The sequence below is a fragment of the Oenanthe melanoleuca genome, chromosome 5, assembly GCF_029582105.1.
Source record: "Oenanthe melanoleuca isolate GR-GAL-2019-014 chromosome 5, OMel1.0, whole genome shotgun sequence".
NCBI classification, from domain to species: Eukaryota; Metazoa; Chordata; class Aves; order Passeriformes; family Muscicapidae; genus Oenanthe; species Oenanthe melanoleuca.
The window spans coordinates 52,747,328-52,768,750 of record NC_079339.1 but is presented as its reverse complement, the minus strand read 5'-3'; the positions used below and the strand labels follow the sequence as shown (position 1 = coordinate 52,768,750).

The following is a 21,423-nucleotide window of genomic DNA, read 5'->3' as shown; positions in this document are numbered from 1 at the left end:
TCCAGAGCTGAAGTTTTGCTGTCCCTGTTCCTTCTGTCAACAGAGATTTTAAACTCAATTTCTTTGTGTTTCTGTGACCAAGACAGCTGCAATCACCACTCACAAGATCCTCTCTCCAGAATGACAAGTGCAGACATGCTTCATTATAGTAGTTTCCTCATTCTGTATTTCTCCATATTCTACTTAGTACAGGAAAGCAGGCATAGCAAAACACTTAGGAAAGGGGTTGTAAGTGAAGTGTACTTGGCTGTCTAACCACCTGTTCTTCATTTCTTTTCTTCCTATCACAGGTTCATAGAATGTTAACAGGATGAAAGGAATTTTAAAGATCCTCCATCTAACTCCCTGCCATGGGCAGGGACACTTCCACTATCCCAGGTTGTTCCAAGCACCATCCAGCCTGGCTTTGAACAGTCCCAGGGATGGGGCAGCCTCAGCTGCTCTGGGCAACCTGTGCCAGGGCCTCACCACCCTCACAGCAAAGATTTTTTCCTTATATCTGATCTAACCCTGTTTCACTTTAAATACATTTAGAGTATTAGTATTATATATATTTAGTATGGAATAGATAATTAAAAGGAGCCCACAGTGATCACTCAGTCCACTTGCTTGACTACTTCAGGGGTGACCAAAACACAGGAAAAACATTGAGGTTATTAAGGGCATTGTCCAAATGCCTCTTGAACACTGACAGGTTTGTGGCATTGAACACCTCTCAAGACAAGCTTGGTTTAGTGTTTCACCACTCTCTTGGTAAGGAAATGTTTCCTAGGGTCAGGTCTGAACTTGCCCTGATGCAGCTTTGATCTATCCCCACACTATCCTATCCTGGATCTATCCTATCATGGATACAGGAAGAAGAGCTGGCACCTCCCTCTGCACTTCCCCTCCTCAGGAAGCTGCACCACCACAATCCACCCTGCCACTAAAGCTGACTTTTCTGGGCCTCTATAGAGAGCAGTGCCCACGACCCAAGAGCTATCCTCTAGGGATTATGGAGATATTCATGACTGTCAAAAAATTAAGTGTACTCTGATATGGCACAAATGGTAGATGAAATGTTTTCTCAGTACCTGTATTAAAGCAACAAAAATATGTTTTATCTGGAACAACTGGGAAAGGATAATCCTAGGTAGTGACAGAAAAAATGAGAACAGTTAATACTAAAGCTTTTGGAACAAGCTGGTGTCTAATGTGTGTAGCACAGGTATGTGAGATGAACTGATCAGAGGAGAGTATCCATGCTCAAGAGCTAAACTTTCTCTAGACATGAATAAGCCAATACTGACAAAAAATTGAACAGCCTGCAGTCAGAGTAGAAAATCATACACAGAGTATCCTGAGTGGGAGGGGACTCACAATGTCCAGCTCCTGGCTTTACACCCCAAGATCCACAGCTTCCTGTGACAAATTCCCTGGGGAGCCTTTCCACTGTCCAGCCACCCTCTGGGTGAAGAACCTTTTCCTAATATCCAATCTTCCCAAGGATGATACTAATAAATACCAGTGGAGGCCCCAGGTTACATTTGCTACAGTCCTTAGCTTGGAGAAATCACAATCTAAATGAAAGAGACAAGTAAGAGATGAGTGGATAAGGACTATTACTAATCCTTTTTCAAAAATGGAAAATAATTGAAACTCAAAGCCTGGTTATAACTTACATGATACTCTACCTTCCTAATAGAAAACAAGTAAATAAGAATCAAGGTATGGATGGGCTTCAAAAGCCTCACAAGAAACCAGGGAAATAATCTCAAGTTCTTATTAGATTTAGTTCATGGTATTAATCATGGTATTAATTGTAAACTCACCTTTCACCTTCCCTTGTGAAAACCAAGAGGAAAACCAAGAGTGGTGTCAGTAGAGAAAATAGAAGAGCACTCTCCTGAGTGTCTATTTGTCTTTTATAAGCCAAACCTTCACCTACCTGAGGTTTATATGGCCATAAGAAAATTCTGCCTGCATGTCCAGAAACTCTGTCCTGCTGAACAACTAACCCAGCACTGCCAGATTCGAGCTCACAAGTAGAAGAGAAAGAAGTTTTCTTACTCCTGCGATATCTATCCCTGCCAAAACAGAAAAACACAGCTTGGAGTGCCATCTAGAGGAATACACTCCTCTACAGAAAACTCTTTTGTTGGTTGAAGATATAAAGTCTCAAAGTTTTCAAGCTAGCTGTAGTAAGGAAATAGGGGGTGAGAGCACAAAAGGCAACTGCATGTTTCTCAATATTTTGGCATGTATGTGAATGCTCCCAAAATTTTAATAATATCTGTACATGTAACTACATGTCTTTTAAAATCTGCCACAGTAACAAGAAGCATTAATTTGTAATGATGGATAAGATATTCCAAGGAATCTTGGAAGTGTCTGAAGAGATAGCTAAGGAGCAGCCTGGAAACCGAAAAATAGAACTTTGATGGGGTTCACCTCTAAAATTCCCTTTTTGTGTGGGGATTTGTGTGTGCACAGCCCTGACAAGGCTCATGGAGCTCCAGCCCAGTGCCACTCACAGCAGGAGCACTGCCCTGCTCTCCTTTTTCTGCCACTTCAGAAAGTCACCCAGGGCAGAGCTGTGGTGGGTACAGATATCAGGCACCAGATGGCTCAGGGCTGTGTTCCCTGAGTGAGTGCAGGAGGAAAGGCACACAGCACTGCTCAGGGGCAGCACCAGGGCAGCCCAGAGGGAGTGAGGGGGCTCTCCATGCACTGCCCTAGCCACAACAGCACCCAGCAGCTTTTCCCTGCTCCCCCATCCTGTTTGCTGCACCCAGACATCCAAACATCCCCACACACTTGGGGTTCCAGGGCAGCTGAGTTGGAAATTAGCCCCAAGCTTTAAATCCCAGGCATTTATCTTAACACTTAGAAACAGGTATTTCCCTGTTTCCCTTTAATTTCTAAATGCTTTTAAAAATCTGCTCTTTCTATTGAAGGTGATCATATACATGGCTCAAACATTTATTAAAAATGTTTAAACACATGTAAGCAAACACTGTTAATGGAACATCCAGGTTGAAATATATAATTTCCAAAGATAAAATAACATCAATAATGATCTGTGTCTCTGATGTTTGCTTTAATGCCAGACAGCTTGTCATACAACACTGTTTGCATTTCATTAACTCTGTAAGGAAGAAATCACACAAAAAATCAAACATCATACATTGACTAATGGGTTTGCAGGTAGAGCCAACATGAGAAATTCTCATGTCATCAATGTGGATGCCACAGGGAAATGATTTCTCTGACAAAAACAAAAAGAAGGGAATTCTTTGATTTCCACGTGAACAAGATTCAAATACATTTTTTTGTTTCTATTTTAAATGTACATTTCAATTCACTTCAGGGTCTGCCTCCCAGTTACAGTCTTTCTGTCCCTGCACATCTTCCAGATTCACTGCATATTTGGAATTCCAGTCTCGCTCAAAAAGATCTTTCAACTGTTCCTGGACAGGTTGTTGCCTTCTTTGGGGGTTGGTCGAATTCTGTTTGATAATTAGTCCCACGCCAGCTGTATCAGTGAAGTAGTTTTCTGACCAATTGGAAGTCCCTGTGCAGTGGAAAAGTAGCTGATTAGACAACATTAATTTCCCAGTGTTCTGTTTGATCTCTGGGCTTTGTTGATTTGCTCTATGACTGCAAATCTCATTAGGAGCAACAAGACAGCAAAAATCAGGTCATCTCCTTCTTATGCCAGACCTCAGGTTTTGAAAACTTGGTATTAACTGCAACCCTGAAGGTTCATAACCTTCTGATTTGTTACAGCCTGTGACAGAATGCACAATTCTACCCATAAACATGGTAATAAAGTGCAATATTTGAGTATTAAGAGGGATAAAAGCCAGTGTTTGACATGGGTTTCTGTGTTTAAAGTAAAAATCTTTAATGGACTTCTCTTCACTTGTTAAAGGAAAACAAAAGGACAACCTGGAGTCTTGATCAATAAAACCTCTGAGCTTGACATGCAAATCCTCCTTCTAAACCAGGCACAGCTGGGAATCCAGCTGCAGACGTTGTCTAGGGCTCTCTCCAAACCTACCTCAATTCAGAAAATCAAGCACTGTGAAAAATACACATTTTATCACTTACACACTTCCCCTCGTGATTGCCTTAGCCAGAAAAATCTGTCGATTCCAGAAGGTGCTTAGGCATGAAAACAAATTATCTGCATATATGCCTTCAAGTATAAAACAAGTTATGAAAGTATTGAAGGCAATTGGAGCTGAAAGCCTCCGCCAGTTGGAAGATCAGGATGAGCTGGCTGAAATGACTGAGCACTTTCACATCCCATTTTCTGAGGGTTCCTGATAAAAGAGTGAAATGTAAACACCATCCCAGCTTTCAGGAACAGCACACAGTTGACATTACTGTTTTCTCATTTCCTTTCCTAGAGTTCAACAAACAGTGCACAGAATTAATTCCTCACAGCAGTTCCTTTTTATTAAAGCACAATAATGTTGTATATTGGAGCTTCAGCTATCCCTGTGTCATTCTGAGCACACAGGCTGTGAAATTCCCACTGTGCTTGTCACAGGCTGTGCACTCAGCCTTGCCATGCTCTGTTCCTAATGGTTCACAGTCATATGAAATAATCTCTTACCGAACTTGACCTACATTATTTTCTCCCCTTCACATCTGTACTTCTTTGCCTAGGACAGACTTTGCTTTATGTGGCAAAATGAGGTATTTTTTGGTAGTGCAGCTGATCCTATCTCAGTCTCAGTCCAGTAGATCTGGAGATACTGTGTTTGGAATAATGGAATACATACCAATGTAGGCGACTTTATCAGTGACCATGTATTTGTTGTGATTCACTCTTCCATGAGGAATGTTTGTGTGATTCAGAAGGGGAACAATGAAGAGTTTCTGGAGGGAGAGAAATTTAAAATATTAACAGAAGTACTAGAGTGAGGAACAGACTTCATGATTGGACAGTGCATGTTTTCTATAGTTTCAAAGAATAGAATAGTATGAGAAGAACAGAAGAGAACATATCACACTCTGTTATTGAATAGACCACAGAAGAGATTTTACTCCTATCCAAGAAAACTAGCAAATAATACTTCCACTGTACATAAAACTGGGTGAGCAATTGAGATCAGATACAGATAATGTTTGCCTCACAATGTTCCATTAGTGGCACAGCTATTATCATTACAGGGCAGACAATTAAATGCAGTTTTAGGCAGCTGTTTAATAGATCTGCATTTACCACTGATTGCTGCTCTTATTTTGTGCAAGAATGGGCTGATCACAGACACAAGGGGTAACTTTTTGTGTTAAGTCTTACCAAAATCTATATTTCTCTTTTTATTTTTTTTCCTGAAACCCAATCCTCCTTCTGTGATATCTCTCTGCTGTGATTATTGCATCGTGTTGGGAGCCACTTGATGCATTCCAGCCTCATGCCTATAGCCTGTGTGCAGTATTTAGTGTTCAATAATAGATTTATCTATAAAGGCAGACAGCAGAGCTCTCAGTTTTAAAAAACTGATAGCAATTGGACCAATTTAACATATTCTATGCAGGAAAAGGTCTCTGAGAGGAGCACTAAATTATCATATAAACTCTTACTGTCACGGTGCTCAGTAAAAGCAACTGCCTGGATAATGTCTCAAGTGCCACAGCCAGGCACATACCTGGCATCACTAGCAGCTGGAAATAGCTGCTTCCTCAAAGATTATATATTGGGCCTTATTTTCACAAAAATGGGAAGCAGTCACTGCAAAAACAGACAACCTGCTTCTCTAAAAGCTAATATTAGTACACCCAAACAGCAGCTTAGTCTCAGAGATCAGTGTGGGGGCATATCCTCTAGCTGGGTTTCCACAGTCGGGTTTCCTGGCGTACCACGGCGACGCTGATGTGGGCGTGCGGGTTGTTGAGAGCGCGCAGGGAGCGCAGGTAGTGGAGCATGGCTGGGTCGGTGTACGCCCAGCAGCTGACCAGGAGCCGCACCTCTGCTCGGTGGTTGAAAGCTGCACGTCTCAGGGCGTTGTCAATGGCTGGCCAGTACCTGCAGAGAAGGAGGGGTGTGCAAAAAGGGATCATTTTCATCACAGCTCACTAGAAAGCTGTGATGCTAAACTGAGATTACAAGTGATGATGCACAGATGGGATTTCTGATGTCTAGTAAGTGAAGCACTTGGGACTTCCCTGGAGGTACAAATGAAGTTTCTGCTTTCTACCAGGTCCATTCTTTTCACAGAATGTGTTTTGAGACGTCCAGACTCTGCCAAATTGGGGTGAAATTCATCCAAAAGTTTAAAGCTTAGTAAAGTGCACATACACAGATATACACACAGCATGGTGCCACCATGCTCATCTCATGAAACTAAAGATAACAACAGGGTAAAGCCAGTCCATACAGCACAGAGTAAAAGGGGCAGTGCAGAGCCCAGAAGGTCTAAGGACCATTTTGCAGAATATGGCTGTTTTAGGCCCCTGGAGACTGTTCCCAGTGTCTGCAGTGGTCCTGTGCCATCAGCCAGCCTGGGCAGACCCTCCCTGGCCTCATTGTGTGTGCTCAAGGTAATGGACACAGCTGTGCTCTCCATGTTCCCTGAACATGGGAAAATCCATTTTCCTGACACTTGTGTTGGCTGTAGCTATGGGGAACATTTTTAACATCTTTCACACAGCCACACAACACTAAGAGCTGGACAATGTGCATCCCAGGGCTGGTAACTCCAAACACCCATGCAGCATTTTCATTCCATAGATCCTAACAAATGCTGCACAGAGGGAGACAAGCATGTTTAGTACAGATTGGAGGGCTGATACACAGAGAGGTCCAGCATTTGCTCACAATCCCATGAGCAATGATGAATTAATTTGCCTAACTTAATCCTTTTGGTCTTATGTACAAAGGCCTGAATTCTCTAATCCTCCCCTGTGCGTCGTCCTGTTGCCATCAATGGCCTGGCCACGTGCTCTGAGGCTCAGGCTTGACTTAGAGATCCTGGAAAGCTTGGGAAATCATGCTATTTGTAATGCAATTTTTGAATGGTTTCAGTTTTTAAAATATATCAGTCTCTAGTTGATTAACACTCAGGCATTAGACAGCAGCTTTGTTCCCTCTGCCTCAGCTGCTGGAGGAACCTAACCTGAACTAATCAGCTTCAATTCATGGCACTACAGCTGGTTGCTGTGGAGATAGCCCGAGGCCCTGCACTGCTTTCCCTGGGCCTTTCAAACTCTTGTTTGCATCTGATCAGCCCTAGATGTCACAAACTGTGGATTAAGCCTTCAGATGAAGAATAAGGAGTATTAATGCATTCAATCCTAAGGGGAAAAAGAGACTTTCTGAGAACTTATTCTTGGCTAAAATCAGAAGATGAGAAACCCAGTGACTCAATTATACTACATAGAAACCAAAAATCCTCTGAGCTGTTTAATTTATTAAAAATATCCTCCAAGTAGAAGCTAGTCTCAAGATTTTGTTTCTTGAACAGTAGAATTATCTGTGTCTCCCTATTATTGTAAAATCTTCCCCATACCACACCTGTGCCCCAGCTGAACAACAGAGGCTTTACACAGCTGTGACAGGACATAGTGCATGGTATCATTCTGGCTAAATGGCAGCCTGGAGCTTACCCTATTCAACAAGCCATGTTGTACTTTATTCTTTCACTTCAAATTCTTTCTCACATTATTTAGATGGTTGGAAAATTCAGAAATGTAAGCAGATAATTCAGAGCACTTGTTTGCATGTAAACATCCTAATTCAAGCATATCTAAGAGGATTTGGGAGTCTTAGTGCTGCCCCATGACTAACTTTCTGTTATTCAGAAATTTCTGGGTTACTCAGGTTTGGGTACAAGAAGGTCTGTAACCCAAACCATTCTATGATTCTGTGATTACTCCAGATCACCACTATCACCTCATCTCTGAAGCTACTGCTGGAACTTAGATGGAATTATTAAAAACAAAACAAAACCCCCAAACAACAACAACAACAACAAATCCCACCAACCTCCCAACAAACAAAAAGTCCCAGAAGTTTCTTTTAAAGGCTGTGAACCCCACCAACCTCCCAACAAACAAAAAGCCCCAGAAGTTTCTTTTAAAGGCTGTGCCAGCTCTCACTGCAAAGGTCAGGACAGTCAAGAACCACCCTCTAAACTGTGGGTCAAGTGCATCAAGCAGGAAATAGAGCAGGAAGTCAAGACTCTTCAGAAGTAAAGGACAGCAAGAAAGCAAAATGGGAGCAAGAAGGGAGAAAACAGCAATGTTTTCTCTGAAAAATCTTATGCCAGATATATTTCTGGTGTTCCTTTCCCCCTCTCTATTCATAAAGCTGCTGTGTTGAATTTTGGAGGATGCTGGACCTGACTGTCCCTAGAATGGCATTTCACAGCTTTCCTGCTGTGTGTAGAGCACAGGAGGCTGCTCTAAAACACCAGCAAAGCACACAGGTATTGGATATCATCCTTCCTGGAATCACAGCATCCTAGAATTGTTAAGTTCTGGAAAAGACCTTTAAGATCATCAAGTCCAACTCTCAGCCCAGCACCAGCAGCATATTCACCACTAAACCATATATTCAAGTGCCATATCCAATAATTTTTTAACACTTCCAGGGATGGTGGCTCCACCACTTCCCTGGATAGTATGTTCCAACACCTGACAACCCTTCCCATGAATTTCTTGTTCCTGATATCCAATCTATCCCCTGGCACAACTTGAGGCCTCATCCTGTCCCTTGGTCCCTGGGAGGCACAGTCTACAGGATGGCTGTGAATGCAGAGCAAAGCCCCTCTCCATTCTGAATATTTTCATTGCAGAAGGAGGAGAATAATTTTTTTTTTTTCATTAAATAGTACAAGTGACTGATTTGCTCAGGATTTAAATTGTACCTTTTTGGGTGAATGAAACGGCTCGTAGGGAAATATTCCATAACAGAAACGTAGACAAACTTTTGTGCCTGGCTGATAGCACTGAGTATAGCATAGAGGTCATGGGTGCGACCTTCTGGACAAAATGCTGGAGGGGAAGCCTGTAAAAAAATAGGAAACACATAGATCAGTGATTTAATTTTTATTTTTCTCTCAGACTGTGACTCAGTTATGTTTAGATGTGTCTAGTTTTCATTAAAATGTCACAAAGCACTTGAACTGGACCAGCACCTTTCTTCATGCCTTCCACATCCTGCTGGGTCAGATGCTTGTTGATATATTGAGCCAGGTGATTAGAAGAGACCTGCACACTGTGCCTGCCATACAGCTTATGCTGGTTTTATCCCTATTCTTTGAATAGTTCCAGAGAAACCAAAGGAACGAATTATTATCCACCTGGAGCACAAGCAGGAGGACTGCTGAAGAAACTTTCCTGCTCAATCCTTCAACAGTTTACAGTCTGTCATGTTATTTTCAAACATACTTACAGAAAAATAGGCTTCTGTCAAGATTCCATTGAATTCCACTTCCAGAGGCCGATGCTTGTTAATGTGGGTGGAATAATTAAGGGGCCAAGGGAATGGGATGGTAGCATTAGGATATCCAACATCCCAGTAGGTACTAAACGTTTTCCAGAGGTCTTTGGCCAAACAGCTGCAGTTGTAGATCACAGCACCAAATTCTTTCACCTGCAAAGAGAGAAAGTTGTGTCACAGCCCTAGAAGGAGCCCCTCCAGGGGTTTATTTGCTGTTTCTTCTGCTCTGACAATATTTTACATCATTACAATTTTTCTCTCTTATCTGCTGGGACATGAGATTTCCCCCAGATTTTTGAATATGCAGCAGTAGAGGTTACCTGAGATAAAGATCTCCAGTCCATGTTTGCACTACCAATATATATGTGTTTCATGTCCACTATCCAGAATTTGCTATGCAACACTCCTCCTGTCAAATGTCCAAAATCAATCTTTCTCACATGAGCCCCTGAAGAAAGATGGGGAGGTGGAAAAAAGAATTTAGATATAGCATGGAGATGGTTTCTCAACAGCCAGAACAAATCTGCATGTCTGACTCTTGCAGCAACAACCACCAAAATTTACAAGCACTTATTCCTGGGAACGCAATAACTTGAAAAAAAATATGCAAAATGTGAACTTCCAGAAAATCCTAAAGAGCATGATAACACAGAAAGAAAGCATGAACTAGTGAGCAGATGGTGCTTGTCCTGTGAACCCATGCAAGCAGCACACCAGAACAGGCCTTGGAGACCAGCATCCCCCAGATGCTTTTTTGCAAAACAGAAACTCTGGAGTGGATCACCAAAGGGAAATAATTACCTTTTTCCTCTAGAAGCTCAAGATCCCTTGATTTTGTAGCCAGAGTTGGTGAACTTGCTGCAATATACAGAGAGACATTCTCTGCGAGTAACCTCTCAAACCTCTGCAGAATATCTTCACCCTGTGTGGTACATTGGTTTTTTTACATTTTGTTACAGAAGGTGTAGTAAGATATCTGCAAGTGCAATGTTACTAATGGGCACTTCCTTTGAAGAACCCCAGCACAAGGAACGTCAGAATTTTCACCTATTTCAGTCTAAGTTGACTGAAGGAGGAAAGTTGGGATGTTGCTTCAGAACAGCATGGAAAACCTTCCTGGATTTACAGGAAAACCTTCCTGGATCTGCAGGAGGAGTGAAGCAATGTCTCTGGGAGACAGACCACACAGCCAACCTGCCCTGTGCCCCATGTACATGAGGAGAAACACCCACAGATGTGCTTGCTGCTGATTTTACATTACCTGCTTGGAAGAGGAGTCATTGACACCGATATCCTTCCCAGTAAGAGACCAGTAGTAAGAAGCCACGTGAACTTTTTCCTGGGCTAGATCAAGCAGTCTCACCCAGGCTTGGTACAAGGGTTTGGCTGCAGTGCTGTTTATCTCGAATGGTAAGTCATAAGGAACATTTTCCACAAGTTCAAAGCTGCAATGGCAATTTTATTTTGTGAAGCAACTGTGACCCCAACAGGACACCAAGCATTTTTCAGAATGTATCAGGCTGTACAGTTGGCCATGCTGGGTGTCACCTCCCAAACAAGATGAGCTGGACAAACAGGCTGGGAGTGCTCTCTACCCCTAGTTTTATAGCCAGGTTTATATTGTTGTACAGTGAAATCCCAAATTCAGCAGCCATTCTGAGCTTGTTGTTTTACCATGCCTAAGATATGGAGAAAAGCAAACCCCCGTGGCTGGATGTTGCTTGGGTACCCTCTTCACCCTTTCCAGCACAGACATTCCCTGCCCCTCTGAGAAAGGCTGCTCTGCCAGCTGGTCACTCTGCTGCCACAAAAGGAGGATGGCTGGAGCTGGCAGAGGAGCAGCTGAGCTGAGATGAACATACAAGCACAGGACTGGGAGAGGAGCTGGGACACTGCCCCCACTGCCCCCACAGCAGGCAAATACCAATCACCCAGTGCCTAAACAGCACTCTCAGTCTTCCCAAATTATTAGTGCTTCATCACTTATGAGACAGTGGGAAGAGAATAAAACCCAGCTGATACTATCAGTGCTGTAACTATTTCTCCATCTGGTGGTGGCTTCTCCATGTGCCATCTAACCTGACTCACCTGCAGGAGTCATTGGATCTGTTGGTGCCCTCCTCAGTTATTGTGGCTCTTGGGAGATCTCCATAGAGTCCTTCTTCCTCTGGGAGTGCTCTGTAGAGTCCTTCCTCCTCCACCTTTCTGTAAATGATGACAACTCCTGCTCCTCTGTTAGCATCCACTCTGCTGCCCACACTCATGAAGTAAGCAGCCATCAGGACAAGACCAAGCATCAAAATTGCCCCTAAGATTTGAAACTAGAACAGAATGCACAGAGGAGAAGATTTAAGTGGTCACCAAGACACTGATGCACCAGCTAATGGGTGACTACCTGTGCAGGTGAATAAATCACAACCTTTGACTACGAGATCTGCTTGCAGCTACTGCCAGACAGTGTTCTGAGATGTAGAGAGTGAGGAACAACTGTTCAAGGTCTGCTTGGACAGGGCCTGAGCAACCTGATCTAGTTGCAAATGTCCCCTGTCTCTGCTGTGGGGTTTGACTAGATGACCTTTAAAAGGTCCCTTTAAACTCAAATGAGGTGCAGTGAAAAGAACCAAAACTTGCCAAAATTATTCACATTGAAACCCCAAAATCAGGGAAGAAGGGTAAACAAAGAGACAGGAGAAGAAATTGAAGAAATTAAGTGCTAAAAAAAAAACAAAAGAGAAAATTCTGAAACTAAGTGAAAACAATAAAAGCCATTGGGATGACATGAAGTGCAGGGAAATGGACCAAAGCTTGCCCAATTGATCCTCATGGAAATGGCAAGATTTCATTTCCTTTCCTAAAACAAAATTCTTCCTTTCAGGAAAGGGAAAGAAATCTTGAGATCAGAGAACCAAGTGGAACAAACACTCTGGAAAGGAGATATGATCAAATAAAGTGAAATTGGAAAAAAAAAAATAAAATTTGGAAATGGATTAGTGTTGGTTTATGTGAAGACTGTGATTTTAGTCCCATTTTTTGTTTTAATTTTTTTGTGCCAACATATCAATCCTTTGTTTTTTCCCCAATTGTGTGATTAATTTGACATTGATTAGCTTTATTTTAGCACAGGACCAATGGACGTTCAACAAAATTTCTGCTAAAATCAAAATAAGGAAATTCCTAACACAAGATTAACTGTGGGCAAAGCATTACCATAAAAAGGAAGTTTATGTTGTCAGGGGAGAAAAAACAGTTCAGAAACTGTCAGAGGCAGAAAGACATTTTGTGGTTTCTGAACATGTTCTGGTTTTGTCTTAAACCTCCCTTAATTGCAACTACACAAATCTCATTTATCCATGTGAACAGTATTCCCATGTCATTCTAGTGTGGTGAGTAGGTTTCATTTCCCTTTTGCTGGACTTTCTTTTTGTTTTTTTTTCCTGAATGTAGATGAAAAAAAAAAAAAGTACTCTGGCTACCTGGTAGCTTCAGATTTGCAGCCCAGCCATTCACCTGCTGAAAATTATGGCACCAGGCTCTAAATGCTGCCCTGTACCAGCAGGAAAGGACAACCAACCACACCTGCAGATCCATTTCCCCCAGTAATTATCATGTCTGGCTCCTCATGGCAATTCTTGGGAGCTGAAACCATCCACCAGGCTGTGATGGCCAACATGCAATTCAGAGCTGAGCTGCTGAGCTTCCAGGCAGGAGAACTGAGTCTGGGGTGGTCGTGGGGCTGTAGCCATAAATCTGAGCTCCCAGAAGGGCACTTGGGAAAACCACACAGAATCCATTTGCCTCTGAGAGTTTCTATTTCAGTTTCTATGTGGATAAAGCTTCTTGCTTTTAATTTTCTCTGCTTTTCTCAAAATCTACAGTGCTGGCATTGATTTCAGGCAGTGATTTGAATGAATAAAATTTTTTTAAGCCATCTACTTAATTTTTTTGCCCCCTGGCTTGTTTTCTATGTGACCACAAAAAAAAAAAAAATCTCACCCATTTTTAACAGTTCTGCATTTCATCACATGAGCATGTTAGCAAGACTTAAACAGGTTTTAGAAGACATTTCTAAGATAAGAAATCTATTTTAAATTCACATCATGGCTGTCACCATGCTATGACTGTGATGTCCAGATACTCTGGGCATCTGAAAAAATGAACAAATGAATACATGAATGAATGCTGTGCCAGTGGGGGAAGTGAGGCTGTTTGTAGGAGCATGGTTTCCTTGTCCCAAGCCAGGAGCTGCAGGATTTATCTCCACATTAATCCCTCTGGGCAAGGTTTGATCAGTCTGCCGGATAAATCAATGAGGGTTTTGTCACTCACTTGTTTACAAATAGGATTGAAACCTACACAGATTTCTAAAATGGCCAATAAAATCATTCTTCTTAACCTGTTATTTCTTTTCAGAAATGTCAGTGCAATCTCTCTCTTGTAAGTAAATGTGGTGTATCCCAATAATTACCGTTTTGACGCCTTTTTGATTGTTCACGCCTAATTTCATGTTGGAGGACTCATTAAGCATCAGGGATGTTTTTAATGCTTTTTTCACAATCTGAAAAACAGAAATGTATGCAAGGGGAAAAATAAAGCTTTATGACAACATTTGTGTACAGCCAATTACAGACAAAAAGTGCAGGTTACTGCCACTTTACACAGTGCTCTGAGATTTGAGTATGGATCTGTGCAACATCCTCCCTGTATTATGGGAATTGAGTGACATTAAGAGATTCCAAATTGTCAGAGAGACATGTCCCTGAAGTTTTCCCCAGTGCTGTCTACACACAAAAATCCCTGCAGTAATTAATGTGCAAACAACTGCATTGCTGCCTCTTCCAGCCATACTTCAACACCCACTTTTGTCCTGTTGCAAGCAAACATATTTGCCAAAAGCAGCAATTAAATGCAGAAGCAGTGGGTGATGGTGTGCAGCATCACTCTCATTCTGTATGTGACTCAGGCTTCTGCTCTCTTCCTGTGCCTGTGAGTTGTCTTCAGTGCCAATGTCTCTTCCAGAAGTGACTCTGTTAAGGGGACAGGGACCAGGCTGAAATACAAACTCCCCTTCTCTCCTGTTGCAGTCATGACTCTAGAAAATAAGTTTTCTTCTTTTCCTTCTCAGACAGTATTTCTTCAATCTTGTGTTACCAGCAGCAGAGGCATCCATAAGAGCAAATACCAAAACATGCCAATATGACAGCAGATGGCCAGTCAGGGGGAGTTGGCACTTGCCTATTTTACCTTCTCAGAAATTTGACACATGCCCAGTGGGTCATGAATCATCCCTGCTTTGGCAGAGGTGAATTTACCCCAGAGAAGCCTGATGACACTTTTAATTCTTAGAAGCAAGAAGCAGATCCTGGGGCACAGCAGATCTCAGAAGGTGCTGCCAGATGATAGCATCACCTGCCCAGTCCAGACTGCTTCTGACCCTGAGCCGCTGAGCATTTGTAGCCTGGAGGATGAACCTGCTGCAGTGGTATGGGAGATGGAGTTGCTCTGTGGGTGGCCTCAAGAAAACAGGTTTTACATAGGAAGGATCCTGCCAGACTTGTCCCATCCACCTTTGCTGTGTGTTCACAGCTGTTGTCACCTGAACTGGGTGGGCTCATGGTAAAGCAGCATGGCTGTACATGTTCCCTGCTGCTTCCAGCTCCTGCCCACTGCACCTTTCTGCATGGATGCTGGGGCTGTGAGGAACAGGCAGGGGTTGGGCACTGCCCAGACACAGCCCCAAAGGCTTCCTGTGGGACTCAGGACTGGTGGGGCTGAACCAAAGAGCTGGAGGGTGTCTTGGAAGACAAGAGAGTCTGAAACTCTGGGAATGAAGAGAGGTATGTGGAAAGGAAGAGCCTGTGGTAAAAGAGCAGACAAGAGAATTACAGAGATGGAAAAGGTGGAGAAGGAAGAAAAGGTAGAAACACTCCTGCTTAGAAGCCTACTGGAGCTGCATAGAAGAAAGCCATGTTTCTGTTTCAGGACCTGCTGTTGTTATCAGCTGTAATCACTGTAGCAGGGCCCACTTCCCAAAGCAGTTTTACTCACACTTCTTACTGTCACTTCTGTTTGCTGCCCCAGGCTCAGCTGCAAGCTTTTACACTAGGAGTAGTTACAAATGCTGGCAGGTAACCATCCATTCTCCCAGGCCTGGAGAAATGGAGTGGCTGCCAGCATGAAGGACTTCCCCATACCTCTGAAATCCCTGTTCATGTTTTCAGCACAATACAAAGACACACTGTCTGACCCCAAAGAGCTGACAGCCCAAGCAGATGGGGGGATATAACTCAGCACACAGAGAAAGGTGTGTGACAGCAACAGACACGAGAGGAAGTGGTCACATTCCAACCCAGAAATCTGAGTGGGGAGAAAGGGAAGAGAGAGCAAGAGTGAAGATGTGAAAGAGCTGGGTAGGAAAGTGAGGCAAAGCTATTTTAAAGGGGGAGAAAGGCATCTGGCAAGCAGCAGCAGCCCTTCAGGCTGGGCCAGGAGAGTGCACTGGGGCTGCAGGTCTCACTCCACAGCCTGTGGCTTTGGCACAGCTGTCCCAGTCAGCTGGGCTGGCCAGGAACAGACACCATGGGGGCTTCTTATCACAGAACTGGAGCTGGGAGGAGCTGCCCTGTCCCTCTGGCTCCCAAAGTCGAATCTGGTGACCCAGGCAGTGTCTTGGTAAGAAACTGCAGGCGTCAGTGCTCTTACAGCCACATGACGGCCTCAGATGGATGGAGCTCACCAGAAACAACTTGTTTCACTTCTCTTTTCCAGAAACAGTTACAAAATGTCCTCAAAAAACAGCGTTTTTCTTAAAATATGAAGGTGAACAGATTTTGGATGTGCTGTGATAGAATCATCTACCACTCTGTTCAAACAAAGCCCTTCTTGATGCTTTTGACTGTTGATGGGTTGGAGTCCCACCTGCTGTACAGAAGTCGTGAGAACTGCTCTAAAACTGTTCAATTTTCAAGAAGGGAAACATCACAGACACAACCAGAATCTAAAGAATAATATTGTAGCTAGTCAGCAATTAACTGCAACTCTCTGGAAGCTTTCAGGGTTCTACCAGATGTCAGATTCAATGACTGAAATTCATCCAAGAGCAATAAATATAAGCAGTGTTTAACATTGCTTCACAGCTGGGACACCAGCTAATGCCAGTCTGCTGAGTACCCAGAGGACACTGCTGTTTGTAACATTAAAGTTGTGTTCTCCTTGCCTCCAAAATACCTTTTGGTACTTCTTTTCTGCACCAGCAACAAATTGTGTCAGACTTCAACTTTCAAACACAAGAATGTGATTTTTCCCTAGAAAATCCTCCCCAGGAGCTGTCTGAAGTGCCTCAGATGAACAAGGTGCATTCATCCCCCCATGGCCACCCCCCAGCTCTCTCAAGATGATGACAAATGTACTTACCATCCTGGAAGGTCTGCTCCTGTGTGGATGCCCCACTGCACTCCCAGCCTTATGTATATGAGGCAGTACTCATGCTCTGTCAGCAGATTTGTTTAGGGTTCTTCTGGTTTTTTCCCCTCCTGCTGTACATCACTTCCTCTTAGACACTGAGTTTCACAATGTGCACTGACAGGGTGCTAACTTATCATCCAGTTGTTGTGCTCCAGTTGTTAAATTCTGGGTCCTGATCTTCACCTGTTTGCCATAACTTGCTCTGTTGGATGTTAAAGCTCCCTGTCCGTGGTGGAAAGTCAGACTAGCATGAGAAGACACTGAAGAAGATTTGGAAGAATTGCTCAGCTTTGGAGCTTTTAGCAACCCAAACATGGCTCTATTCTCACTACATTATTCTTAACCCACCAGAAGCTTCATTTTAAGCAGACAAACAAGCCCTCCAAAACAACCTCTCTACAAAGTTTTTCTTGAAAGCACTTTCCTGTTCAGTCATGCTTGGACAAACACAAGGGAGCAAGCCAGCTCCTTTGGAACAATGCAGCCCTCATGGTCAACACGTGGCTTTTGGAATTTGCAGTGGTGCTGTTGGGGGGTTGTATGTTTGGGGCAGCTTCTAAGAAATTATGCCTCCTGTAAAAATCCAAAGGCTGCCCCTCAGCTGACACAAATCACTCTGGGAACGCTGCTGTTGCTCTCCAGGCAGCCTCTTATTCCTCCTGAACCCAAGGATGCAGTTCCCTAGTGCAGTACCAGAGGAAGGATGCTCTAAGGAGTCAAAGGAGGGACAGCTCAGAACACGAGGCTTTAGCACACATTGTATTAAGCTGAAGATGGAAAAAGAAAGGAGCCAAAGAATAGGTTTGGGACAACAGAAAGAGGCCTTTCCCTGGGAAGCTGCAAGTGCTATGAATCCTCTGCTTCCCTCAAGACCAAAACATGAGCATGAACTCAAAGACCAAAAGGTGGCTGGTGGAGCAGATAGGACACCTCTCTGCTCAGCCACCTCACTCCTGAATGTACTGCTGTGCAGAGATCACTCATCATGGGAGCCATCCCAAGTCTCTGTTACAAGAGGATTTAAAAACAGAGCAAAGGCTGCTGCCCCTGCAGATCCAGCTACCAGAAAGCTGGAGGCAGGATCTGCAGCCAATGAAAAGAGCTGCAGAAAGCCACCCTGCTAAAGGCCCAGATCACCCCCAGGAAGTGTCCCTGGCCCTCAGATGACTTCAGAGGCTGAGCATTCCAACTAAATATTTCTGCTAAGCTCCTGCTTGTGTGCAGGACTGAAATCCTGGCATGAACTACGTCAACATAAATCACAAAAGCTCCACACAGACAACAGCACTGTTTTACAAAGTTCAGGATTTATCATTTATTTCTCCAATATCACCAGTTCAGTTCAAGCTGGTTTTATCAGAGGAAGAGCAGCTTCCAGAAGGAATACAGGAGCTGTATTTCTCTTCCTCTTTGTCAGCTCTCTAACCACTTGCAGCACTGATAAATTCCACTGCCCTCCTCCTCTCCAGCTTGCAAAATCCTGGTTTCCTTCTGCTCATATGATCTCACATACCAGCTCAACAATTCTGCATTTCTGATCTCACTAACAGTGCTGTAACTGTGAGAGTTTCAGGATGGAAGTGGGTTTTTGGGTAGAATATGGTTCTATTTAACCAACTCAGGCAGCTGGGAGGAGGAAAGAAAAAAAGAACAGCAGGTTTTAGAGCAAACAGGAAATTTTCTTTATTCTTCCTCTTCCCCATCTCTCAGACAAGGCTCCTTCTACCAGTTGCTCTTGCCACCATCTCACACAGAGTAAAATGCATCTCTTGCTGTATGGTTGGGTGGCACTCTGTGGTTAACATATTGCCTCTAAAAATCATGCCTCATCCAGTTTGGTACAGGGTGCATTAAAAGATACAGTGAAAGAGCTTTTTCTGCCTGTGTGGGAGGTTTGCTAAGAAGAAACTGCCAGTTTAACACATTCTTGTCTCTAAGAGCTAATTATAGACAAAAACATCAGTACCAATGTGAAGATTACTACAAAACTACACTTTCTGTTTCAGGAGAAAAAGGCTGGGCTCCAAATACCAGCAGTTGACAGAAGGATGGGAGGCAGGAACAGCCAAGGTCTGCACACTTGAAAATAAAAATGTTCTATTTATACTTTGAGCCAAAAGATTGTATACTCAAATTAGCTGGGGAGGGGGGACCCTAAAGAAGTTATTCCAGGTTTAGAGCTGGGAAGTGATGAGAAGCCTAGGGAAAATTTCAAAGTCTAAATAAAATTGTGATTTGTTTGGAAGTATTTTTAAAGATTTACTCAGTTTCCACTTTTTAAAATATTAAGTAAATTCACTAAAATATCTGACCATGGACTTGAAACATTTAACTTATTTGTAATAATTTTATACAGCCTAAAATTAAATACTAAATGCCTGCCAGCCATGTTTTGTTTGGAAAAATATTTCAGTTGGAAATAAATAAAGCTGTTACTCATATAACACAAGAGATTGCAGAGTCTTTTGCTATCTCAGTCTCACTACTCATCTCTTGTAGCACTCACCCTCCAGTCACACCTGGGAAAGATGACTTGCAAGTATTAGGAGAAACTTTAGTGTGTGCTGTGTGTTGAATGTATTTTGTATTACAAAATACAAAATATTTTCTTCTCTCTGTGGTTACTGCTCCTGCCTCTGGCTCTCCTGTTTGGGAAGTGCCTGCAGATGCTAGGTGGATGCTGTATTTTGGGGTTTTTTGGGGTTTTTTTTTCCTTCCTATAAATGTTTACAGAAGCATTTAGTATTGAACAAACCTTTTCTGGCACCAACTCTTTTGGCAAGTACAGTATTTCCAGTACTTTCTGTTCAGAGGAGAAAAGGCTTAATCAGAGTAGAGTCCTAATGAGTGCAACTTTCTTATATTCATTGTTCTTGCCTTCTCTTGCTCAGCAGCCAATCCACTAAAGTAACACACCTTTAGTAGGTAACTGCACAGGTGAGTCTTTGCAGGGCTGCATCCAAATGGCTGCACCCCATTAGGGAAAGCAACACCCCCCAAACTGCTGCCCCACACCAACCCCATCTCACCAGCTGAGACCAGCAGGGCTTTGCTCCTCAAAGCTCAAGAATGTTCTTGCTGAGAAAGACACAGTGCTCTCCCAGCACTGCATGGGCAGAACCCAGCAGGAGAGAGTCTGGATCTTCAACATAAAAAAAAAACCCCTGTCTCTTCAAAAGAATTAGAAGTTTTGTTCTGAGAAAGGATCCTGAAATCCTGCTCAAGGCAAAGCATTCTAGTGTTCCCTCCTATGCACATGTGGAAAACCAGGCCCTATTTCCCAAAGCAGCTGAGGATGTTGGAGAGCCAGGCTTGCAGCTGAAGGCTCAGCAGGAAGATGCACAGAGGAGATCATTACTTTTCCCATCTATCCTTTATTTTTCAATTCTAGCAGCTTTCATTATGCTGCAAATAGTTTTGGCCACAGTTGTACCACCTCTTTTGTTTATTCAGTCAAACTGTTAAAAATTAATGAAGTGGGTGCACTACTGATTTCAGAAGAGCTCTTTGCACAGCATCCCAACTCAAACACTGCTCAGTGCTGTCAGGCAAGCCTGGGAAGAAAAAATACTGTTAGTGAATAATGCAGCCCTGCATTGTACACAACACACAAAACCTCTGCAGACACAGCACACAAACTAAGCTTCAGAAGGCTTTTTAAGAGAGGTATAAGATTCATTATTTTTTTAGACATGAAATCCCTCCCTGAAACTTTTAAATGTAAGATTTCCATGTTCAATTATCTAATGGAAAGGTAAGCAGGGAATGGAAAATCTCAAGTGATTCTAGTTAGGGATTAGCATTTTCTTTCTCTTTCTGTTTGTTATTGCTGGCAAACAATGCCATGTTTTCATCATCTGCATGTGTTCTGCTTCCTACAGGAGCTGTGCTAATGCAGAGTCCCACGTGGCACCAGGCAGGGTGGGGGAGGCTGAAGGCAGTGCAGAGGAGGAGGAATAAACATAATTTCTGAAGTGCCAGGAAGGATGCAAAGCTCAGAGAGAACTGCAGGAAGGAAGGAGGACACTGGTGGAATGAAGGAAAACATCAAAAAGTATTTCACAGACACATAAACTATATATATATAAATACATATATATAAGATGAGAGCAAAAAAAAAGTAAAAATGTAGGCCTAACAATGTATCTGCAATCACATAGCTCCTGGGGAATGATCACTTCCAGGCTGGATTCAACTACCATGTTAATTATGGCAACGAAACAAAACAGCATTAAAAACTGAATCAAGTATCACCATGCAATACTCAGATGTGCCACCCTCATGTGAGAGGGCCTTAGGGACTTCAACCCAGGAAGTTCTGGGGAATAAGGGGACTCCTATTCTTTGGAGAGGGATCTGCCCAGTCACAGGTGTCACCAGGGCTGATCCAGTTGTGCTGTGAGTCTTCAGTTGCTGACAATTCTGTCATTGCACTGCACTTAACACCAGTGAGAACAGGCAGTTGAAACAATCCATCCATCAAACACACATCCTCCTCCAAATTAATGCACAAAATCCAACATCAC

General features: G+C 43.1%; 1 protein-coding gene across 1 annotated transcript; it reads right to left on the bottom strand.

Moving 5' to 3' along the window:
* Positions 1 to 3,060: 3,060 nt before the first annotated feature.
* Positions 3,061 to 16,927, bottom strand: PLD4 (phospholipase D family member 4). The gene is made up of 11 exons (XM_056493493.1): positions 16,847 to 16,927; positions 13,902 to 13,991; positions 11,525 to 11,757; positions 10,698 to 10,881; positions 10,238 to 10,358; positions 9,757 to 9,884; positions 9,389 to 9,589; positions 8,862 to 9,001; positions 5,854 to 6,019; positions 4,773 to 4,869; positions 3,061 to 3,553 (listed from the first exon to the last, which is right to left on the bottom strand). The coding sequence occupies exons 1-11, from the start codon at positions 16,847 to 16,849 to the stop codon at positions 3,336 to 3,338; spliced, it is 1,581 nt and encodes a 526-aa protein (XP_056349468.1). The 5' UTR covers positions 16,850 to 16,927; the 3' UTR covers positions 3,061 to 3,335.
* Positions 16,928 to 21,423: the final 4,496 nt, after the last annotated feature.

Excerpts from the sequence above, each read along its gene's own strand:
- PLD4 (XM_056493493.1), bottom strand. Across the intron at positions 10,359-10,697 it reads ATGACTCCTCTTCCAAGCAG|GGTGAAGATATTCTGCAGAG; the intron begins GTAATGTAAAAT and ends TGTACCACACAG. Across the intron at positions 9,590-9,756 it reads ACTGGAGATCTTTATCTCAG|GTGAAAGAATTTGGTGCTGT; the intron begins GTAACCTCTACT and ends CTCTCTTTGCAG.